The sequence below is a fragment of the Aptenodytes patagonicus genome, chromosome 6, assembly GCF_965638725.1.
Source record: "Aptenodytes patagonicus chromosome 6, bAptPat1.pri.cur, whole genome shotgun sequence".
Taxonomy (NCBI): domain Eukaryota; kingdom Metazoa; phylum Chordata; class Aves; order Sphenisciformes; family Spheniscidae; genus Aptenodytes; species Aptenodytes patagonicus.
The window spans coordinates 43,171,754-43,195,370 of record NC_134954.1 but is presented as its reverse complement, the minus strand read 5'-3'; the positions used below and the strand labels follow the sequence as shown (position 1 = coordinate 43,195,370).

General features: G+C 39.0%; 1 protein-coding gene across 4 annotated transcripts in view; it reads left to right on the top strand.

The window, feature by feature from the left end:
- HECW2 (HECT, C2 and WW domain containing E3 ubiquitin protein ligase 2) overlaps window positions 1–23,617 on the top strand; it is a 175,675-nt gene that overhangs the window by 48,484 nt on the left and 103,574 nt on the right. For 3 of the 4 annotated variants that reach the window (XM_076342260.1, XM_076342258.1, XM_076342259.1), the window contains exon 2: window positions 2,983–3,323. In XM_076342260.1, the coding sequence (XP_076198375.1) occupies window positions 3,032–3,323 (292 nt within the window). In that variant the 5' untranslated portion in view covers window positions 2,983–3,031. Of the gene's footprint in view, window positions 1–2,982; window positions 3,324–22,057; window positions 22,063–23,617 lie in introns of those variants that run through there. The other variant, XM_076342261.1, reaches the window with a different exon arrangement.

Below are 23,617 nucleotides of genomic sequence, written 5' to 3'. Positions count from 1 at the left end.
GTAAAACCACTGTATACAATAGTTCAAAATTACATAAATCTCTAGTTGTGGGACAGAAGATTAACTTGATAGCGCGCTGTCAGTCTGTTAATTAATCTTGCCCGATCTCCTAGTGTGGAGGGCGGTGGTACCCAGTCAGGTGTACGTGCTTGCTGTGGCAGGCAGGCTCAGGTGCAAATCGGGGCTCCTCCTGCCTGGGGGGTACAGCTCTTTCACTGTGACATTTAAGACTTACTGTTAGTGTGTGCTGTTGCCCAGATCACGAAGTAAAAAAGAAGGGTGACAAAAAAAAGGCAGGGGATTGCAGTGACTGGCTGATCCCTGCGTGTTTCACTGGCTTGTAGGGAAGTCGGTGGCTATTTCTTATTTACCCTCCTGGTCTCAAAAGTCACCCAGGATTTTCAGATCTATTGAATAATGCTCCGCATAGAGAAACAAGATAATAACTTCCCTGACGCTCATTTAAGAAGGCCCTTTACACCAAAGTTTCCTTTTCGTCACTGACACTGCTGTCAGATACAGAGTGTGTGGGAACATGACAGAGAAGGAGTTACTGAACCCCACTGACGTCCAGCACCAAAAATAAAATGTTTTGTGTGTGCAGCCAAAACATTGCTCATTCAGGAAAGACTGTGTCGTGTACTTTGTGAAGTAAATATGGTAATCTCCATGTCACTTCTGTATATGTAGAATTATTGAACTGAATTTTTGTTTCTTTCCTTTTCTGCAATATTTGATGCTGGACCATGTACAGTGTGTGATGAATTGCATACAACTGGGTGAACTGAACTTTATTTTTCCCCTTTGTTAGTTCTTAATATTTCAAAACATCTCCTATTGAAGAAAAGCTAAAAAATAGCAGAAGGATTTGTGATAAACTGGAAGAGTGCATACACTGAAATGTTATTAAAAAGAAAATTGAAGATGAGTGATAGGAAATTGAAGGGAAGAGGCAGTTCTTGAAGATTCATCATGTGGGGAAAGAGGAATGAATAGGAAAAGAAAACCCTCAAAATATGAAAATGGTTTTTTTTTTAAAGAATTTTTCTTAGTCACAATCTTGGGATCTCCAAGTGCTTTACTTGTTTTTTCTTTTTAATAATTAAATGTCTTTTGCCCTCTAGAGGCAGAGGTTTCTGTTTAATAAACCAGTTGTCAGAAATTTGATTGATAGCAGTAGTGTACTGGAGGTCTAATTACAGTTATAATACTATGGAAGTGGCCAACCAATCCATTTGCTTCTCGTGGGCTCTACCTAATTCTGCATTACACGCTTCCTTCCTTGAAACAAGGAACATTATAGCAGGTGACACTCAGCACTGTCTGACAATGCTTGGGTTATTTTAAGAGAACAAATATTATCTGCGTATGATAGCTGAAAGCTGTGACACCAAGAAGAAAGCCCAAGAATAATACACAGGTACCTCTTATTTGCTTTTTTATACGTGTACATGCACACATTTTTCTTATATGTGGTTATTTGTCTGTATAAAAATAAGGAGATATTTCCTGCAGTATACATTCCTCACAGAAGATACTATAGTGGAATAATTGATGTTGTCACTGGTTAAGTTGCAATCTGGTCAGAAATGTTGAAATACTATTCTCAAATTGTATGAAGAGTGTAAGGAGCCCAGGACCCAATTTCTTCCTGGTGAGCTCTTGGAATTACTACTGGGCAGGAGGACTGCTTTGGTTTGGTTTGGCTTTGGAGGAAATAGGTGGTTCCTATTCCAGGTGAATATAGTACAGAAGATCATTTTCACAGTTTTGGCTGAAAAACACATTACCAGAAAATTCAGTTTCTTCTGAAAGCAAATGGTTCTGCCAGATGAAGACTATTTTATTCCCTCTGTAAAATAAAGAAACAATGAGTTCATATAAACTATGGCTTTTGAAAAAGGCAAACAGCTTTGGTCGAAGTCACGTAGCTTAGATAAGGAAATTTTCATATTCCTTCTATGGCAAGAGGTTCCCCATCGCCAGTTCTATCCTCCTATAAGCTGTTGCCTCTGTTTTAATATTTTGCTGTTCTTGTCTTTCCTTTCGGATGATTTATCTCAAATTGTGAGTTATGTGAGGGCTTATTTTCAAATGGCGGTACTTTTAGTAGCTATGGGTAATGAGATGCAAGTTTTGCTTCTGAAGGTATGGTGTGATGATATTGGCATGTCCATTTCAGTGAAGACCTTCTAGTGTCTCCTCAGGGCTAGAGGAAAGCTGTTGAATTTGTAGGGCCTCTGTTTTCTGATGTATGGAAAAGAACAACAAAATCTGACTGCACGGGTAAACTGACATGGGCTAATTGAATATATATCCTTAGTCTAAAGTACCGCAGTCAATGGTCTGACATGTTTTTGTATGGTGTAGAGGATCTCAGAAGCTATGCTTTGTATCTTAAAAAAATATAATCCTTACAAAATGATTTTATAGTAGCATAAATCTGTGATACCATATTTCTACTGAAATATGTCCAACCTTATTAATATCTTCAACACTTTACTGATTCTGAACATACAGTGCATAGAGAATATTGTTGGAAACTAACATATCCAAGTGAAAGTACATCATATACTGCTGTGATTTCTTTGGTGGAAGATGAGTTCATTATCTCTTCACTCTTTAGGCTACTGCCAGACTTAAATTAGCTTTGTTACTGTGGCTGTTCTTGCTTGATAGATGGTCTTGGATGTTTTGCTTTCTGCTGCTTTCTGGCTTATAAATGTTATTTCATGGTGTGTGGTTAACTCTGAATTTTGTCACAAGTGATTCATGCTATTTTTTTTTTTTTTTTTTGAATATACAGACACTGAGGTGGCTGCAGTGGTAGAGCAATGAAGTAAAAGATTTTACTCAGTCCATTTTTGGCTTCTGTAGGAACATTTTTGCACTAATGCCTCTGCATTTAATATTTGACTGAGTAACCTGCTATCTCACTTTTAACACTTTCTTTTTCCTTTCTTTTTTCCTTCTTCATTATAGATCTCTGAACAACAACTTCTTCACGTAACTTGACAAAAGCGGAGGAGAGATGGCCAGTTCAGCCCGAGAACATCTGCTTTTTGTGCGACGTCGCAACCCACAGCTACGGTATACTCTGAGCCCAGAGAATCTGCAGAGTTTGGCATCTCAGGGCACCATGGCTGAGAACATGAACTTGCAGCGTGCCAACAGTGACACTGATTTAGTGACCTCGGATAGCAGGTCTAGTCTGACAGCCAGTATGTACGAATACACCTTGGGGCAATCTCAGAACCTCATCATTTTCTGGGATATTAAGGAAGAAGTAGACCCAACTGACTGGATAGGACTTTATCACATAGGTAAGTCAGAACCATGTTGTAGTACTTCTGTGTGTTTGTTGCTCTTTTTCCACTTCATATTTCCTTTTCTGATATGTGTTCTGGCACACTACATGATTAATTGAAAGATAAAGTTGAGATAAGATCGCAGAGAATTACTTTGGATTTCTCTTTGCTTTTCTTAGTGCAGTGAACTATGTAAAAACATGACTCTAATTAATGTAGATCTGATTCCACAATGACCTGCTAGGAAATGAAATGCATTCTTCTGAAACAACAAACGTGCATACAGTTTTCTGTTTTCACCTTTGCTGGTGGCTGGCTTACAGACTGGAAAATTTGGAGTACCATATTCATCATGTAACTTGACATGCTTACTGTCCAATGTTTATACAGTTTTTTGGACAAGTAAATTCTTAACATTTGTCAAAAGGTATTTTGTATGTGTCTGATTTTGTAGAATTGAAATTGTATCAATTCTGAAGGAGTGAGAATTTCTGTTTATGAAGAATTCTTGTAGAAGGAAATCCTGTAAAGAGATTCTTTTTGTGCTTTTTCTGTGCTGTTCAGGATATTTCATAGGAGGGAGCTGGAAAGAGCTCTAGGCTGGCATGCAAGGGCATGTGGGCAGTGTGTGCATTAGCAAATAATGTGGCTCAAAAGGAGCGGATCAGTAGGTCAAAGCAGTTGGGGCTTGAGACCCTAGCATCAGCAGCATATTTGAGTTGGGATTTTCCATTGTATTACTTTTAGTCAGGTCCCTAGATGCAGACATCCCTGCTGCGTGTGTGGTTTGGAACTGTCCAAAGGACAATCTTTATGTCCCCACTAGGAACTGGAGCGTAGCTAGCGGGTAGCTGTAGTGGCACATGGGGTTTAGTCATCTTCTCAAGGAATCCAGTTCACATGCATTAAAATTACTCTTTGAATTTAACCAGTGGTCAGTAAGTGGGACTGATCGGTTGATTCATTTCAAGATTGCACTGCTTCTCTGAATGTAATTACTAATGTAGAAAGGAACTGTCAGTTCAGCCGGCCAAAAGCAAGTATAGCAGAAGCTGGTAGAAACAGGTCTGACCACTGGAATTTTGTCTGTGCTGGGATTAAGCTTAGTGCAATGAAATCGGTCTCAGTAGGATTTTGGAGAGATACTTGCTGTGCCAGCTTTTCCCAAGATGTTCAGTCTGTGCATCACTTTGTTACATGCTGTGGAGATGCTGTTTCCAGTTCTTACTCTTTTTTTGTCTGATATTTTTTCCCCAACATTACTGCAGCTCCACAAACTGGACTGGACTTGTGCTGTTCCAGTGCTTAACCTGGTTATAAAAGCTGTATTGGAGTTGCTGCATGAGCTTCAGTCTCTCCTGGGATGAACTGTGGATATGTGCTAACATTTAAGCCACCTAAATGAAGTGTCTCCATAATAAACAGACATGAATCTTCCCGACGGCATTAGCAGCCTTAAGTGTGGTTAAAATGCACAGACTGCTAAATGGAGCTTAAACATTCTAATTTAAATACATTGAGAGCTTCGTCTGAATAAAGGTTTGACACCCCTTCCTGTTGTTTTTTTCATGGTTCACAGCACTTCAGGATTGGTATTCAAGATGCTGAAGTATAGCATCCTTCCATAAAGTTCTTCTTGGTTCTTATTGTAGGCTCTAAGTGACTTTTACCCTACTTTCATGATTAAAAATATTTCTACTTTCAGTCTGTTGAGCCCCTAAAGTACAAAACAATGTTAAGTTACCACAGAGTAAGAATCCTATAAGGAACAGCCAAATTTACACCTTCTTGGGCCTAAAACCCCCATCACGCTACTGTGTAATACCAGAGTGTTTGAGATACATGTTGTGTTTCCTGTTTTCTTTTTAAATGATGAAAAGTCCAGGAACTTATTCACATTGAGCTTTTGTCTCTGCTGCCACTTGAGATCCATGAGTGCTGGTGAGAGTTTTGTTCCTGATTTAAAATAGATCTGAGCGCAGAGTCTTTCTTGTTAAGACTTGTGGTTTCATCATTCTGTATGATGAAATTGCACATTTTTTACAACAGAGAGGAAGGGATATATTCAGCCTGATAGGCATGCCTGTCTATCTTTGATTTAGGTTTTTTGATGAACTCTTTCAAGTATCTAGCATCTTTTAAAAATAAAAAATAATAAAACTTTATAGACATAGCTAAGGTAAGTTAAATCCCACAGGGTATAATCCAGGATTTTCAGTCCTTTGTAATAATTGTTGTGAAGTACCTCCAGTCCCCACTTACTCCTTTGAAAGTCGAGGACAGTTACTTTCTCAGGAGAGGGATGTTTGTGGGTGAATACATTTAAAAACAAAAGCTCCCTTCTCAAACACGTTATTAATATTCAACATAGTTGCTTGAGGTTATCTATCCTGTTCTTTCTTTAAAATGAAAACCATTTCACTTACAAAGTCGCTCTCCTCTGGCATTGCCTCCTGAAGGCAGTGGAAATTGTGTGTGGTCACTAACACAAGACAGCACTAGGGCTGTGCCAGCCTAGTGCTGTACTGCCGATGTCCCCCCACGTCTTCTAGTAAAGCACCATTTTTCAAGGAGCTAGGAACAGAAAAAGGCAAATATTTTGCTCTTACTTTAAAAAGCACATTGCATAACCAAAAGCACGGTCCTGTGGGGTTTTTTTTATGTTGGTTGTACAATTAACTGTCATGAAAGCTAGATCACTGTGTTTGTGGGGGGAAAAAGGGGTTGTTAATTCTGTAAATGAAGAGAAGGTGAAATTCTAAAGATAAGTATCATTCTGAGCTCGGGCATTAGCACAGAGTGATCTGGTGAAAGGTCTGAAGCAATCCAGGTAAATTTTCACTTCAAATTAATTTCATAGAATACATCCGTTATAAAAGGAATTGAAAATGACACACTGGGTAACCGCCTTCCCTCTTCATTCAATTAACGTGCTCTCATTAGTTTTCTATCATGAGAAAGCAGTTACTTCTGTGCTGCTTAGTGCGGTTTTACTGCATGGTTAAAATTGCAGTGGCTCGCTAGGAATCCCACCAAACTTATTAGACCCCTTTCTTTTTAAGAGACTGACTACAAATCACTGTACACATTCACCCAGAGATTGGTTTGTGCAGTTGGTCACAAGACTGTCAGTAATCAGTCACTGCCTTTACTCCTAGGTGGTTTGCAGATGATTGGCTTACACTAGGGAATAGTAGATGGAGCTTTTTCTAAGTGCAATACAACTTCAGTGAAATGTTTGGCCTGCTAAATGGTTATGAAAATAGATGTTATCTTTTTAAACAGAGAAAAGCCTAAGGGGAGAAACACAGAATGATCTTAATCTGAAGGACTGATTTTATTATTTTTTTTTTTTAAAGTGCATGTGGATTTTTTCCAGACTTTTGTTTTTGGTGGGATTTTTTTTTTTTGCTTGTTTGTTTTTTCTTTAAAAAGCGGGGGGAGAGTCATAAATGAATAAAGACTTTGTAGAAAAGACTGCGTATTTTTTTAAACATTCATTCACTATAAAGTCCTCGGGATACTCCTCTGCAGTAACTTTTGATCTTTTGTTTTTAAATGCAAGAAGTTGAACTTAACTATGAAAAATTCTACATAGCTCTACATAGCTAAATTCATGCTCAGTTTTTCTAGAATTTCGTATTTTAAGGAATGTTTTTAGATACATGTGCAAGTTTGCTGGTTTTAGTACCATACTTGTATCTTCCTCTGTTTCATCACTTCGTGCAGCCAAAATGTGATCTGTTTGCTTGTTGAGGGACTGCTTTTTACAGAGGGTCATCTTCTTTTCCAGTGTATGCCTAAGGATTACCAGAAGAAAAGTGTATGTGAGGGACACGCATATTCTGTGAAGGCAAACATCCTTTTTCCTGACTATTTCTGGTTTTGTACAGTCTGAACTCTTTAAAGTATCAGTAGCACTTCTTGAACAGTTTTGTCCATCAAGTTTTCTTGAAGCAGCTTTCTAGCTCCAGAGGCATGAGATGTGTGGAGAATGTAGATAACACATCTATGAAAGCACAGAAAGGTGTCCCAGTGAGACTGTGTGCAAGGGAGAAATGTTATTTCTGAGTCTGAGCTCTTCTTTAGGTAAATCAGGCAGTGTTGCATGAAATGTGAAATTGTCAAATCTGAAATGCAGGTTTATAATTTTGAATTCAACTTTAAGCTTTGCCTAGGATGGGCTTCTCATTTCTTCTTCGGGACCAGTTATGAGGATCGTCACTTGAAAGTGACGAGGCATGATGAAATTCAGAGAGGGAGCTTTTTAGTAGAGGTATTATACCTGTGCTTACTCTAAAGAGTAAAGAGAAATTTTCAGTCTTTCTGTCCTAATGAGAAGGAAGGAAGACGTCCATTCTCTCAATTTTTAAAATGTATTTATTTTTTAAAGAGCTAAACTAGGATTTAGACTGAAAACCTTCTTCATTTTTTGAAGTGGTAGAAGACTACAGAATTTAACAAACACATTTTGCATCCTGTTAGACCCATGAAGTTTTCTTGTCCAGTACTGACCCAGCTTTTGCTCTGTCCGTGCATGCTTTAAAAATGTTTGTTCCAAGCAATATTTAAGTTACTGGAGTTTTACAGAAATTTTTTCCTCTAATTAAGAGGAATCTGAATCTTGCGATGGCAGGAGTGGTCAGGCTCTGGATTCCTTTAGTGAGTAAGGCTGTGCAAAGTATTGGACCCAGTTGCAATCAAAAAAGAGAAATGGATATTCAGTTTGAAGAGACTATGAGATATCCCAGTTTTCTTGCCACTGTGTTATTGTAGCAGCAGGGTACCGGGACTTCCTTGGGAAGTGAGAACTGTTCAAGAAGATGAGCAGGTGGACTCTCCACTGCTCGTGGCATGCTGAGGGAAGTGGAATCTTGATGAGTTTTATGGGCTGCCATGAAGTCTCATATTTAAAGAAATCAGAAAGTACAAAATAAAGACTAAAAAGTCAGGAGAGAGAAGCAAACCCTACTTTTGGTTTAAATAGATTAACTCCCATGGCCAAATTGCCCAGGTTGGCCTATTTTTGTCCTAATTTACGGAGTCCTAGTTATGAGATGCATGCCCTTATTCTAGAGATCCTTAGCACATTTAAAATGCTGGCTATCAAAGGTCATTATATTTATTTCCATCAGCTGCTTTTCACAGGCTGCTTGGCTTTTTGTTATACCTACTGTGTGGATTCACAATAGCATTATAAAAACAAAACAGAAAAAACTGATGCAGAGTTATATAGGGCAATTTAGATAGTATCTAGGTTTATACTAAGCCTCTTAGGGTAATGGAGTTTGGAGCCTTTCCATTTCAGGTCAGAAAAGATTAAAAAGGAAAAAAGCTTTCACATAAACTTCCTTTAATACACTTAAAATAGTGGCTTACATTAGACAGAGATTATAAAATGTTAAGTTACTTTATTCCCAAAAGATTTCTCTGGTCTCCATTATAGAAAACATATAAAGTAATAACTTTATTATCTTCCAGAAAAGCCTGATTATTCACTTGATTTTTTTCCTTCCTGTTTTAGCAACATGAGTACTCTTCTGTACCTTAAAATCTGAGCAGTACTGTTAATGTCTATTGACTAGTTACTAGGCATAACAGTATTAATTTGTGGTTACTCCTCATTTTGGCTGCAGCTAAAGTCTGCAAACCATGGGCTCGACTTTCCATATAGAAGAGTGGGTCTTTACCCGGCTGGCTCCATGGTAGAGTCTTTGGCATAGGCTTCCAAGAGGCTGGCATTGTGCCCTTTGTCATCAACCACTGGGGATTTAATTTTTTTTTAATGACATCATCTGAATATCTAAGCACTAGGTCTTGTTCTCTTCAAAAAATAAACAAAAGGACTAGCTATGACTCTGAAGCTCTGGAAGAGCCATACCTGTGCATGTTGAGATGTCGGTAAAACTCCCACTGGGGACCTATGCTTAAATAATATGTAGAACAAAGCAAAGTTCATAGTCGACAATAAGTAGGATTACAGGAGAGAACTTCAATTAATGTTGGCCTGCATCTGGGCTTGGCGCTAGTCAGTGTCTGTCTGAATGTTGATACTTGTGATAAGCAAAAGTATGTGGAAAAAGCTGCCTTGAAGTACCTCATTTACTGGTGACTTAGTAGTATTTAGGGAAAGGCCACCTCTTGAGTGGGCTAATGAAAAGTGAAGGCAGTCTAATATAGGAATTGTATCCTAAAATCAAATGCGGTGAGGCTTACAGTGATTTAAAAAAAAAAAACAAACCACAACAACCAACAAAAAAAAATCTGTAACAAACCAAGGGTCTTCAGAAGCTTTCCCACCAGGTACTGCATTTCAATCTTATTCTTTCCTTTCTTCCTAGATCCTGACCCACATGCAGAGCTACTTTTTCCCCAACATGGGATTTGGTACTTTCTCCTCCTCAGTTGTGAGCTAGTAAATTTTGCTCAAAAATCAGTGTATGGACAGCATAATACCTTCTCTTTACTGCAAAAGTTAGAAGACATGAATAGAAGATGCTTTCTCTATGTATTTTCATCGCATGCAGCAGATACCTTAAAAGATATACTCACTACATTAAAATACACTCATTATTTGTTTTAAGAAGAAAAGAATTACCTCCCTGCTAAAAAATAAAAACAAAACCTAGAATCTTGTAGGATGATATTTATGTCTGGAATAAGTTCAAGCTGTGACAGAGAAAGTGTTGCCAGAACATCCAAACTTTTCAGTTAATTTTGTTTTTTAAGTTTTTGAGATACCCCTGACCTGAAAACTAGACAAACGTAACTGCAGGGAGGACACTTTCAGCTGTATTGTCAGTATCTTTCCACTGCAAGAGGTTTTGGCATGACTACACTTACAATCCTTTGGATAGAAAGCAGTGTTCTCCCCACCCTGCCTTTTTTATGTAAGTGACTGTTCCAGCAGGTGGGAAGATGGCAAATACAAACACTGGATAATGGAAAACAATGTACACTTTTGAATTCATAATATTCTCTTTTACCATAAAACTGCCTTGTGTTAGCTTGGGTTTTTTTATTTGTTTGAAGGAGGTTGACTTTCATTTTGATTTTTTTTTTTTTAAAGACATTTGCTGACCTGTTTTCTGTCATCAAATCAACATGCCACACAGCATTTCCAAAATAATTTGGGAAAAACAGTTACTCCAAATCACTGACAACTGGATTGAAAAAGTAGTTACATTAATTAATCTATTAATTTGTTTCATGTAAGTAATAGATTATGGATTAGTTTTGCATTATGCACAGTGCTGGAATTCATCCTATAAATTTTTTATGAAGTTCTTGGCTCCTTCATCTGCACAGATTTATCAATGACTATAAGAATCTGAATTAATGGAGAAGTGTTACAAGCTGAGTGTTAAATACAGTGTTGTGGTTTAACCTCAGACCGGCAACTAAGCACCACACAGCTGCTCGCTCACTCCCCCCCAGTGGGATGGGGGAGAGAATTGGAAGGGTAAAAGTGAGAAAACTCGTGGGTTGAGGTAAAGGCAGTTTACTAGGTAAAGCAAAAGCCGTGCACGCAAGCAAAGCAAACCAAGGAATTCATTCACTACTTCCCCTCGGCAGGCAGGTGTTCAGCCATCCCCAGGAAAGCAGGGCTCCATCACACGTAACGGTTACTTGGGAAGACAAACGCCATCACTCCAAATATCCCCCCCTTCCTCCTTCTTCCCCCAGCTTTATATGCTGAGCATGACGTCATATGGTATGGAATATCCCTTTGGCCAGTTGGGGTCAGCTGTCCTGGCTGTGCCCCCTCCTAGCCCCCGTGCACCTCCAGCCTTCTCAGTCGGTAGAGCATGGGAAGCTGAAAAGTCCTTGACTAGTGTAAGCACTACCTAGCAACAACTAAAACATCGGTGTGTTATCAACATTGTTCTCACCCTAAATCTAAAACACAGCACTGTACCAGCTACTAGGAAGAAAATTAACTCTATCCCTGCCGAAACCAGGACATACAGTATGTTAAGGACGTGACCGATGTAGTTAAAACCAGTGGCACTTAAAAAGATGAGAAACGCATACTAGGACTGAATCTAACGCTTTATTGGTGTATAAGTTTAACATAACCTTTTAATATATGCTGATATTGGATACACAGGTTCTGAAATTATAAGTGGAGGAGGTTACTGAAGGTGCCAATACTGATCTTGATAGGCCTCGTTTCCTAGCAAAGCTCATCAAGATGTGTCTTGTAACTTATGTTATTTGAGGAACAAAAAAGACCTGACCATCTTAGAGCTCCTCTGGTACGGAAAAACTTTCAGCTGGGCCTGAGCGGTACCCAGCCCTTGTACAATTTGCCAGTTTGGCATAAGAGAGGTACTGATGTGGCGTGAAGATGCAACAAGAGTGCCGTTAAACTGGCTATGCTTAGCTGGCGTTTACTCCTTGGGAGAAACAAAGCTTACAAACGTCTGCATTGGCAGCATTTCTTGTCTCTTTGCCCAGGAGCATCCAGGACTCCGTTGCTCTCATTCTGGTGGGGAGCCAATTCCCAGGCAAGCAAATCCCGTGCTTCAGAGCTTTGTTTCAAGGCCTGGTCAAACTCTCTTCACGAGATCTGCCTCCTTTGTCTAGCAGTCATTTGGAGTTAATGTCAAAGTCTTCATTTGTATTTCGAGTCACTATCACTCATTCCATCACTAATGTGTCAGTAGTCCTTGAAAGTTTATAAAAATTAGTAGATTCATTGCCTTTGTCATTCCTGCCCTGACCTTGGGAATAAATTAATCCTTTATCCCCATGTGCGGTAACGTAAAAAATGAACCTACAATTTCCGTAAAAATAACATAGTCGTTCCCCGGTACTGTAGTAAGGAGAAGAGGAGAAGATACAACAAAGATTTGTTACTTTGCCTGGAAGAAGCAAGATGAGTACTGTAAACTACTAAGTGAATGTAAAGGAGCTTATTTTGAAAATTTATATAATATATTCAAAATAACTTGCATAGTTATGTGGCTATATAATCAGATCGTAAGGGAAATGGACAAAGGATGTTTATTCTTAAAGGACATATTTAAGAATTTAATTTCAGCTTGATCTCTTCTTGCATGTCACTGTTAACATCAAGCCCTCTTTAACTGTACAGAGAAGAAGGTTTGATGGGTACAGGTCACCAGTTTCTAGTTTTCTTACAGGAAGTATGATTAGAAATTCAGTTTCTGGTTTTCCCTGACAATAATTCTCTGATCATTGCTATTCAGTTCCATTAGAAGTTTTCATTATCGGATATGGTATGAACTCTCATGCTCTATGAAATGCTTCCTTCCTTGAGAATTTAAACTTTATCTGATGGACATAAATGTGGTTCAGATGAGTGGAGTCTCACTTGAGGATAATTTTTGACAGATTAAACCTGAAAGCTTGGACCTACTAGGTGTCATCAGTGAAGAGGGCTAAGACTTGAAGGCATTTGGTGACTTGCAAGATCAGGACCTTAATCAATGTTTTATCTTTGCCATCAAATGTGGAAGCGCTTTCTTGCATATGAAGCCAGTTAAGCCTAAATGGGTTTGGCTTTATAAGGTGAAATATGCATAGAAAAACATTATAGTGCAATAGCAGGCACATACTGTTGTCATTGAGATAAATATCCAGTAATGACCTCATAAAAAAGAAAAAAAAACCCATCTTTTCTACGTTCACTGTAGTTTAATTTCTATATAGAGTTTCATGCATGACAGTTCAGCAGATGGTAGCCTGCAGGGAGAGGGAAAATTCAGTTTGACAAACTTTTCAACATTAATGCATCTCTGAATAAGGATGCAACAATCTACCAAAGTCAACAATGAATAAGATTTTGGGAGTTATTGATGGGGTAGTACTTAATGTACAGGCAACGACACCTTCTTTGATGTATTCTTTAACTTGTAAATTATTTGAGCAATAGGATAAAAGCGCGTTGTCCAGTTTCCTTTAAAAAAACCCCACACCCGTGATCTATTTTCGGCAAGTAAAATCAAAGACAACCCACCTGACATCAGTGGCATTTCACCAAATGATGTGAATAGCTTTATGGCTTTTGTTGTCCATTTGGCTAGATGTTCTGAGTCATTAGCACATAAGATTAAGATTTTTGAAAAGCAGTCCTGATTACAGCACACTTAATTGAGTACAGTCCCTCTCTCCTGCTCAAGCAAGTAAATAAAAATTATCGCCTTTCAGATTAGTGTAGATTACTGTCTTCGGTGCTACTATTTACTGCCCATTGGCTGAGCAGAGCTCAGCTGGCAGAGAATTTACTCTCCCCAGAGTACAAACAGCTCTATACTGACTTAGCATCTCAAATGGGATGAGGGAGAGCAGCAGGGGTAGCTGCAGGGAACCTGCAGGAGTGTGTAACCTGGAGTGAGAGAGACTGTCTCTTTGGCAGTAATTCGCCACTGCACCTGCTCAGCTGCAATGTGCAGCAGTGACCTCAGCAGAGAGGGTGTGATGGGATGCGATTTGTAGGCTGCTGTAATAGGAGTGCAAGTCTGATTGCGCGTTTTGTAATTACTTATGTATGCTCTGGGTTTACTTGCATTGCTGGGAGTAGCTGAGTTGGTGAGCCTTTGCTTCTAGTTGTATTTAATTCTAGGTTCTGTTCTTTGCTTGCAGAGTCCCAGGGAATTACTGCTAGGAATTTAAAAGAAATAATGGAAATGTTGTTATCTGTAAGTGCTTTCAAGATATTTACACAAATTAATAAAGCTTCTTTGCCTTCATTAGCCTACACAGTTTTGTGGTCCTTTTTTGCTGTTGCATGTTAACACTGCAAGAGAGGAAGCTTTTTACTTCTGAGATTTCATGCTAAAAAGTTAAATAAGCAAGACATTTATGTCCTTTTTTGACTTCTAGTGGTGATTTTAATATAATTGGCTTTGATTTTTGGCACGGATAAAATGATACTGCTTCTAAAGAATTGCAACATGACCTTTGTGTTTCTTTTAGCTTTGGTCTCATTCAGTTTTATCTGCAGACCCATTTAGTACTTGTCATAAGCAGTGTTTGGCTTCCTCTGCTCTCATCTTCATGACCTGAGCTTAAAGATTTTAGACCAGAAGTAACTATTTCGGTATCCTTTTTGTTTAAAAGGTAAATCTTAACCCTGAAGAAATCATCTCATTACAAAACTGATGAAGCATATGTGTGAAGAGGAAGATCTAGGCAACGTATGGGGAAAAAAAGTCATTCCATTACTCTGAATATGATACGATGGTGCTGAAGACAGATTAGCAGTTTTTCTGGTTATTACGGGAAAACTCTGTTTATACTGTCAGTGCATTACTCTGGAGTTAACTTATCCTGAAAATTCTAAATTCTCTTCTGCTGAAGTAGATTGCAAAGATCCTGGGCAATCTTCCAACCTCCTTTTTCACTCTTCTGCATCTACTGCATGAGAGGTAATGAAGAATAGATTAGTAAGATACTATTGCTTGGATAATGTCTTTTTTACTTAGGACTGCTGTGCAGTTAGACGTAGTTCATCAAGACTTCATCATAAAATACCATTTTAATTTCCAATGGAAAACAGTCTTCCGTTTTCCTAGGGCATGAACCACCAATTACGTTGAGGTAGGTCATTTGGTACTCAAGAATATTTACTGAAGTCTTGGTAATCTTGTAGATACGTACTCACCAGAAACTCCAATTACTGTGAACAAATTGAAGGTAGTTGGATATGAAGTACATTAATCTTAAAAACTGCATTTGGCTAAACCTAGAGTGTTGTGATTCTTTAAAGATGAGAAGAGCCTGTTAAAAGTATTTGATTTCAAAATAATAAAGCAGGACAAACTCACTCTTTAGAGGTTCCACTTGCTCACTGTTCAAGGATCTGAATTACCACTTAGCATTACTCCAACTCTCTTTTTGCTCAGACAAAGGTTGAGCAATTTCATTCTGAAAATTAACTTTTTGCTAATAAGCTACATAATCTGAAAAAAGTCTTTGTTTTTGTTTGTTGGTTTGTTTTTTTTTGGGGGGGTACATTGGCTTGAATTGAGTGTGGGGTTTTTTGTTTTTCTGCAAATCCCACTTCTCCTTCCACCCCGTTTCTTTTCATGGAAGGTTCTGTGGAAATATGTCAAAATTTAGGTTTATGACATTCTGGGTACTGTGAGCAAACAAACAAGTTAATTTGAAGTAGGAAATGATGAAATGATTATTTTATTATGCCCGCCCCCCCCCCCAGCTCCACACACTTTTTAGTTTTTCTTCTGTTGGTTTGGGGAGTCTGTATATACCTTTTCACTCAGTCTGTCTTTCTGCCTTTGTACTTCTCCTTGTGTTTTTATACGGTATTTCTTGTGTTAAGGTGAGGGGGAGTCTGAGTGGGAAAAATCATTAAGATGATCAAGAAGTTGAATCTGCCTTGCCCTAGAGAAAACTAACACCTCCTCCCTCCAAAAAACCCAGTGACTTTCAGTGTAGCTTTGGGTTGCATCTAATTTGGTTACAGTTTTCCTTTGGATACTTGCTGATCTGACATTGTGCAGCTAACGGACTGCTTTGTCCAGTGGAGCATGCCAGGAGGAACCATGAGGCCGTGCCTCTGCGGGCCATCTACTCATCTGGTGGTTGTAACTATTAGCTGCAATGTGAAACTATGTCATTAGAAGAGCAGTTGGATCTCAGCTTTTCTGTATAAGATAACAGCTTTAAAACAATGAAATATTTCTGGATGTTGGGACTGGCATATTAAGAACTTGCGTATGATGAAGGAATTGGTGGATTGCAAAGGGGCATGCTGAGGTTTGGAAACCTTTTTGTTTGCCTGACCAGGTAAAGATGACAAATTACATACAGTGATCAAGGGATATTCCGATACAGAGAAGTCATCAAATAGAAAAACGAAGTCCAAGGCAATCAGCTGGAAAGACTGAACAGACACTGATCCAAACTGTAAAGACTGTCAAGACAAATGGAGAAAATGAGAAGGAGGCACAGAGATTTTATTGTCTTGATTGAATCTGTCTGAAGAATGATTTTGTGCCGCAAACTCAGGGTGCAGTTTCCCTCCATTGTGAGAGCCGCAGTTGATCACTTCTCCAAGAGTGGGGTGGCATTGATGAGAGAGCCTCTCAGAACTGGCTGCTGATGCTAATGTGTTCTGGGAGATTCACTACCACGTCTGGACCATGCTACATTTCCAAAAGCTGTATGTGCATATGGAGTGAGCCTCCCAAGTGAAAGAAGAGGTTTAGCACCTTTGCCAGCCCAGCATGTGTGCATACGTCGTCACTTGGTAAACGTCTAGCCAAAGGCATCTGTTCAGCATTGTCATGCTGCTAAATTCATGTCTGATATACAATGGCATAGAAAAGTTTTAATGAAAAACTGCCTTTTTTCACTTAATGACTGAGAATACTCAAAATACTTGAGTCGCACTCTTCATGCTTCACAAGTATGTGAGAATCCAGAGAAGGGCAAAAGCAATTTGTAATAACTACTATTTCATGAAATCTTTTTTGTTTGGCAAATAGATTTTTCATTTGTTCCTGTCGTGATTTCAGATATTCAGAAACATGAAACCCTTAGGATGAGTGGTTCTTGGAAAGGCTGTAAAAAAGTTTCTGGTTCTTTGCTTTTGTTTTCAGAGTTGCACTTTTCCAAGACAGTACACTTGATTACATTGCTGGAGACCCTTGAAGGTAGGGACTTCTTGTTTCCTTGCCGCTGGGTGATGACCTCCAGGTAGCCAGTGTCCCCAGAGCTCTGTGCTGAGGGGGTTCTGTGGTGCCTTACGCATCTCACTGAAAAGGCTTCGTCTTGGGATGTATAGTTTGACCATGGACCCTATGCCCCTGGGGGTAAGCACCAGGGATCTGAAATAAAGTTCTCATGAGGCATAATGGCAGCAATATTTTTAATTTAAATATTGGGGAGATTCACTAAACTATTTCAGGGAAGGTTTTTTGTCTCTGCAGGGGAAAAAAAAAAACCCAAAACCCACTTTACCTTCCTGATTAGCCATAGCACATTGCTTTTAAAGTGGACATAAGGAGAATTACGATGATGGGAAACAAACATTGTATTTCACAGAAAATATTTCAGGTTCTTTTAGAACTTCTTCCTGTTCATTTCTTTAGAAATCTAAGGTTGACTTATCTTATTGTGTGTGTATTGGATGAATTTCTTCCAGGATGTGTTGGCTCATTTCCTTGAGTACTTCTAAATTTTTTGAATTTTTTCAGTCACAACAGATAGCTGAAAAAGCTTTAAGGAAATGAGTCAACCTCCTGAAATAAATTGCTTACTGAATAGAGGATACTGCGTTTGAAATCATAGATGCCCTTGATAGTTCTATGGATACTAATTTATAGATAATTCTCTGAAAATCTGTTATATATACTCTATGTTCCAAATGGATTTGGGAGAAAATATTCCAAAAGAGCACCTGAGCCTTGCTGTTAGAAATGTTGGGCGTGTTTTCAGACTCCCGGGTATCAGCGTGCGAGAGGTGCGGATTGTGAAGTGACAGCAGATCTCTAATGCAACATTAAGGACGTCACTGAACTTGATTGTAAATTAAGAGGAGTAATGTAAAGATGCTGAGTCGAGGACTACCAGGCTTTCTTAAAACAGCATCCTGAAATCTGGAGGCTGCATAGGCAATGTGCTTCTCTCCTTATTTCATCACTCGCAAACGATCTGCATTCTGACTTCCGGGAGCCCTTTCTGATGGCGTCCTGCGTGTCCTGCAGTTGCCTAAAGCAGGTGCGTTTGTTCTGTGAGGAAAGGCCCACGACCTGGCCTCTCTCCCTTTGGGGCTGCAAGAGTCCCAGCAGGGAGTTTCTCTGCACGGGGCTTTGCTGAGTCACTGCGCTGGCAACTGACTGGAATCCTACATAGTTAGTTTAAAAATAAGTAAGAGGTCACCATTTTAGTAATGTAGGTAGGCAAGGCTTTGAGATTTTCTTTACTTCCCAAGAATTACACAGCAACTCAGGGACAGAAACGAGGAAGCCAGCATCAAAGGTCATGATTTGGGATTTTTCTCTCTGATGAGCCAAACTAAAAGTAAAACCATATGATCCTGAATTTTTAAGAAGTTTGACATCTGGATCTGAACTTTGAACTTGGATGCAGCAGTAATTAGCCAGCTTGCCCTGCTTTAGTGTATTACACAGAAAGTCCCTGATGCAAGCAATAAATACCGCATCTCCAGATGACATACACTGTAGGTTTTTTAGGCACTCCAGAAAAATCTGAATACATGCAGTTCACAACGGAGAGAAGAAAGCGCAGAGTAACCGCAAAGGAGTTGACCCTGTTGGTATGTAAAGTGTCTCAAAACAACGAGGGTAGGATAAATGCAGGTAGGAAATAAAAATCCAGCTGCGATGCTCTGTCTAAAAGTTCCCCCCTCTGCACCCCACCCTGCAAAGGGAGGGAGTCGGGAGGTGGTGCAGGTCTCTGCCTCTGGTTTTCTAGTTGTCGTCTGTGTTTGTCCGTGACTTGCAGTCATGAACAATTGACTTGCTACATTTCTCTCGTTGGAGCATAAATGTTGGCCACAGTAGTTTGATACTTTGATTTATAAGCTTTTTAATGTGACCTTTAGGAGTGAAGTATCAGTATGTATTGGGAGTTGCAGCTACAAGTCCAACAGCAGTTTTGTCCTGGTGTTCAATGCAGCTGAAATATTTTCTGAAGGAGGAGCACAGGTATTTCTTAGTTATACTGAAGAAGGTGAAATGGCAAGGGGGTGGTGGAACCAACCAACCAAAAACCCCAAAGAACAACTATGATCATGAGCAGTTGTAAAGCAGTCCCAGTTCTCACAGTGTTGAGGATTTAGGATAGTGATGGCTTTTTTCCCCTCTATTTGTGGGATATTTACAAAGGAGTATCATGTGGTATATCTGTTATAGTTTCTTTCCAAGTCCTTATAAATACTTCCAACCCTCTATACTTTCCTGGTATAAAATCCAGCTACTTAATTTTGTAGTTAATTTTTTAGTTAATCATTCCCAGTTCTTGTGGAGGTGGCAAGGTTGGGGCTCTGCGACCACGTGGGGAGGGAACAGGTGCTGCGTTCCTCTTAGCAAGGGCAAGCAAAAGGGCAGAATAGTCATGGTTTATTTAAAAAAAAAACAAAACCAAAAAAACCTGCATTAGTAGAAGTGTCCCTGTTGAAGAATCTGAAGAAATTATTGATTGTAATGTATTTGGCAGGAATGTGGGAAAGAAAAACAGTGCTTGACACAAGATTGATTTGCAGGTCAGCATACGTACCTGCTAGCAGCTCCATGTTGAGGCATAGGGGATGGTATACAGAGTGTGGTAGAGAAAATCAGCAAATGTAGGTGGCTACAGCCATCATGACAAACTGCCGGCACGTTGTGACAAAATGGGTTTGGTCTCTTCAGCAAAGAACTGGCAAAAACTTGTAAATTTTTGTCAAGTAAACAAGCCCCAGGTTGCAGTCCAAGGGAACCTGAATCAGGTCAGGGACAGTACAAGTATGCAGGCACCGAGACAGAAGTGAACAAATTAGATTTCCTGTGCCTGTATACCTTGCAAAAATAGCGTCTTTGAAAGTGTGTGTGCAAATTTAGAATGTGCTGCGCTCCTGAACTATTTCTGGGTTATCCTGTGTCTGCTTGAATATTAATACAACGTATAACCCACTGTATTGTTTGGTGGAAATGACTGAAAAAATCATGATGTGCTTCTGAAGAGTGAACTGGGTCAGGCTTCAGTCATATGCTCATCCAAAAAACCCTTCTCGTGGTGTCTACAGTGTTTCCTTAATTGTGCTGTTAAATTCTGCAATGTCAGCATGCTAGTGCCAGATCCCAAAATGGGATAGTCTATGTTTGCAAGTAATCAATGACACACAATATAAAATTATACAAAAATGCAGAAACCACAGCTCATCTGAATATTATGCCCCAGGGACTCAGTTCACAAACTGTATTAACGGAGCTTCCAGGATCAGAGCTCACGGTATGAAATTGTGCATAGTTAGGTGTAATATTACCAATCTGAAATCTTTTGTTTAAGAAAGCATTTTTATATACTTTTAAAGCCATAGGTTTCTTTTTTGTTGTTTTTGTATATTGCTTGCCTGCTTCTTGGATATATGCTACCATATTGAGTAGTGCTGACTGTTGTAATCTACCAATAAGGGAATAATACATGTCTTTGGGAACGTTTAAAATATTTTCTTTCAGGTGCAACATTAGTAGTAAATACTCAGAGATGATGTTTCACTTCTTATAGCTTTGCTGGGCTCCATAATGAACTCAGACTATCCTATATAATGTATTCATTCTGCTAATTATTGATAGCCATATCAAATCTAAAGTGAATCCTGAATCCTTACATCAAAAACAGGAGGTAGGTAGAAGGAGGAATCTGGTCAAAGCTAGGAGTATGAAATACTTCTCGCAACAGTAAAGCATCTCAGCACATTTGAAGTCAAATAGCAGCAGTGGCCTCATTAATAATTTTTGAAATAATATAATGTTTAGGTCTACTTTTATTCCAGTTCAGAACAAAGTTTTTGGAATAAACTCATTTCAGGTGAAGAGACTGTAAAGAGCCTGGAAGAGCTTTTCAGCAATGGAAAATCTACAAGATGAGGAATCTGCATTAGATCTTGCCATCATGAGGCACTGAGGGGGAGGTGGAAAGTGTAGCTGGCCAGGAAAATCAGTGTTAATGGTGACAAAGGTAGTGAAGGATAGTGATTCAGCATATTCCTTTAATAGGCTTCCTTAGTGCACTGCTTGCATGGATGTGCTCTCTTTATGCTGACCTGTTATTCCTCTCTATCTGTAGGTTTTCCACAGCATTACTTATCAGCCATTTGGATGTCTTAGCAAATGTATCTAAATAAAATAGGAGGACATTACTGTTTACTTAAGCTAGAGGTTATGTGGTTTATAGAAAGGAAAGGAGCAATTGCTTATGCAGAAGTATCAACAATATCATAGTTAATGGGCTCACTCTTTAATAGAGGCACAAGAAGGAAGCATTGATGCCTGTTTCTGCCTCGGGTTAGAACCTGTATTCTTGGGCTGTTTCCTCTTTTTGTTAGTGGGTTTTACATTTGGTTTAGATTACTGCAAAGTTAAAGTATGACAAAAGTGTATTGATTAAATACAAATATTTTTCCAAAGCAGCCAGCTCTCTGACTTTCTAATAAATTCCCTAAGAAACCTATTACTGTCAGATGACAACAATAGACTAGTTTGCATTCCTGCTTAAACAGCTCATAATATTGAAGATAAGCTTAAAAAATAACAGCTGCTAAGGGAATATTAAATCCCACAAGATCCTCAAGAGATATGTGCTGCAAAGACATATTTTGTTGACAACTTCTGGAAACTAGAAGGATTTCTAAAAGGCAGTGAGAAATCACTTGGAACTGGCAAGGAAAAAAACATTTTTAGAAATGTTTCTGTATTAGACATGGGAATGGACTCGAACACTGAGAATGAGATGCCAGCTGATACTGTGACTGTCAAAGGGCTGGAACAGATTAAAAAGAATATTGATCAGACACCGTCAGAAACTGCAAGCAATAATCAAGTGCAATCAAAAGCAAAGCTGAGGAATCCGGATGCAGTCTTTCCTTTCCTTTCTTTTCAGTGATGAATCAGTTGTCTCCACCCAGTGTTGAAGGATGCCATGTTGCTGGAAATCCAGAGATATTTGTGCTATGGCAATAGTTCCAGGGTTCAAACCATCAACCATTTGAGAAGACAAAACCCAAACTAACCTCCTGGATCCCTAGATGTCAGCTGCTGTATGTGGGAAAACTCCTTTTTCTAGCATTTTATCTGGTCTGTGGGTATACTGCATCTAGGGCTTCTTGTTTTAGCCCTTCGTCCCTAGCAATAAATAAAACTTTCACACACACACAAAAAAGCTAAATAAACACCAAGTAAAACAAGGGCTGAAAATGCAGGACTGATTCAGTGGTTAAATGAACCTCCACAGGGCCCTTGGAGAGTGTGTCTGGCACTGACTTTGCTCCGTGCTGGTTCATTCCAGGAAAGAAAGCAGAGCTTTGGGAAACCTGAAGGTGGTATTTACTATCAAAAGCAAAATAAAACCACCCAACTAGTTGGTCATAAAAGCGGCTGATGGATCATCGTGTGCAAAGGCTGGGTCAGCTCTTTGGGTGATGCTGGCTCTGTGGCTCAGAATGTTTTGTGCTTTGAGTTTTACACCCTTGCTAATGATGAATTCATCTTTTTTTAATAAAAATCTTACGGAAACCTTCAGTGATTCTGGTTGAAACTTTCACCTGCACAAAAAGCCACTTGCCATAACTGGTGGAGGGTATGCATATGTGGGCAGCTAAAACACTTAAGTCGTTTTCGTGGTTACACTCATTCTTCTTCATGGCCATCAGCAGAACATGCCATCTGGCAAGGGAGCGCCTCCTTCCCATTACATGCCTGAGAGCTCCCCACAAATGAGATTTCATCTCATTAGGATACTTGGTGCCCTTACAGGGGTTTAAGAAGAAACACATACCTTTTATCTCTTGTACTTTCTTCTGAGTTGCATATTACTTGTCAGTTCTAGAAAAGAAATATATTTACTAAACTTAGCCTTTTTGTTTGCTTGAAATTTGCATATATACAAATAAAGATTTTTCCGAATTTATTCAGAATTATTATATATACCTAATGAATCTACTTGGGCCTGCAGCTCTTTCATTGAAAGTTGTGACATGAATTGAGGATTAGAAGTGCAAGCTCTTGCTGAGTGACACAGCTCTTGTGCTGATGAGTTCCTTTATTTTGGTGAGTGAAGATCGTGAAGTTACTTTTCAGGTGTACCTCTTCATGACTGGCTGGTGTTTCTCTGTATCTCTGCAGTGCTTGAAAGGTCTTGTCAGTCAAGGTGTTGCACATACAGTAGGTGACAGTTCCTGATCTGAAGTGATTGAGTTCATCCTTTGTGATGTATGAATATTTTCTAACACTTGCTAAAATATAAATATTTCTGCCAGTAATATGTCTGTTAAAATATGAATGGAAAAAAAGCACATCAAGTGGATAATGCAAAAAGCACATCAAGTGAATAATGCACCAGTGAATTCAGGTCAGTTTTTGTAGAAGATAATCGCAGAAATGAGGAATTTGTGTCACTTGAGTAAGTTAGAATGGTGCTTTTAAAATTATTGCTGATTACTGTGATCAATAACTAGTTCTGACTTTCCAGCAGTTTTAAGGATCATCTGTCAGGTAAGGTTTTTTTACTTGATAAATTTATTAACCTGAAAACTTTGTTAATAAATTATAGTTTCTTACAGTATATCATAATCTCAGTTTTAGGACAAGAGGGTG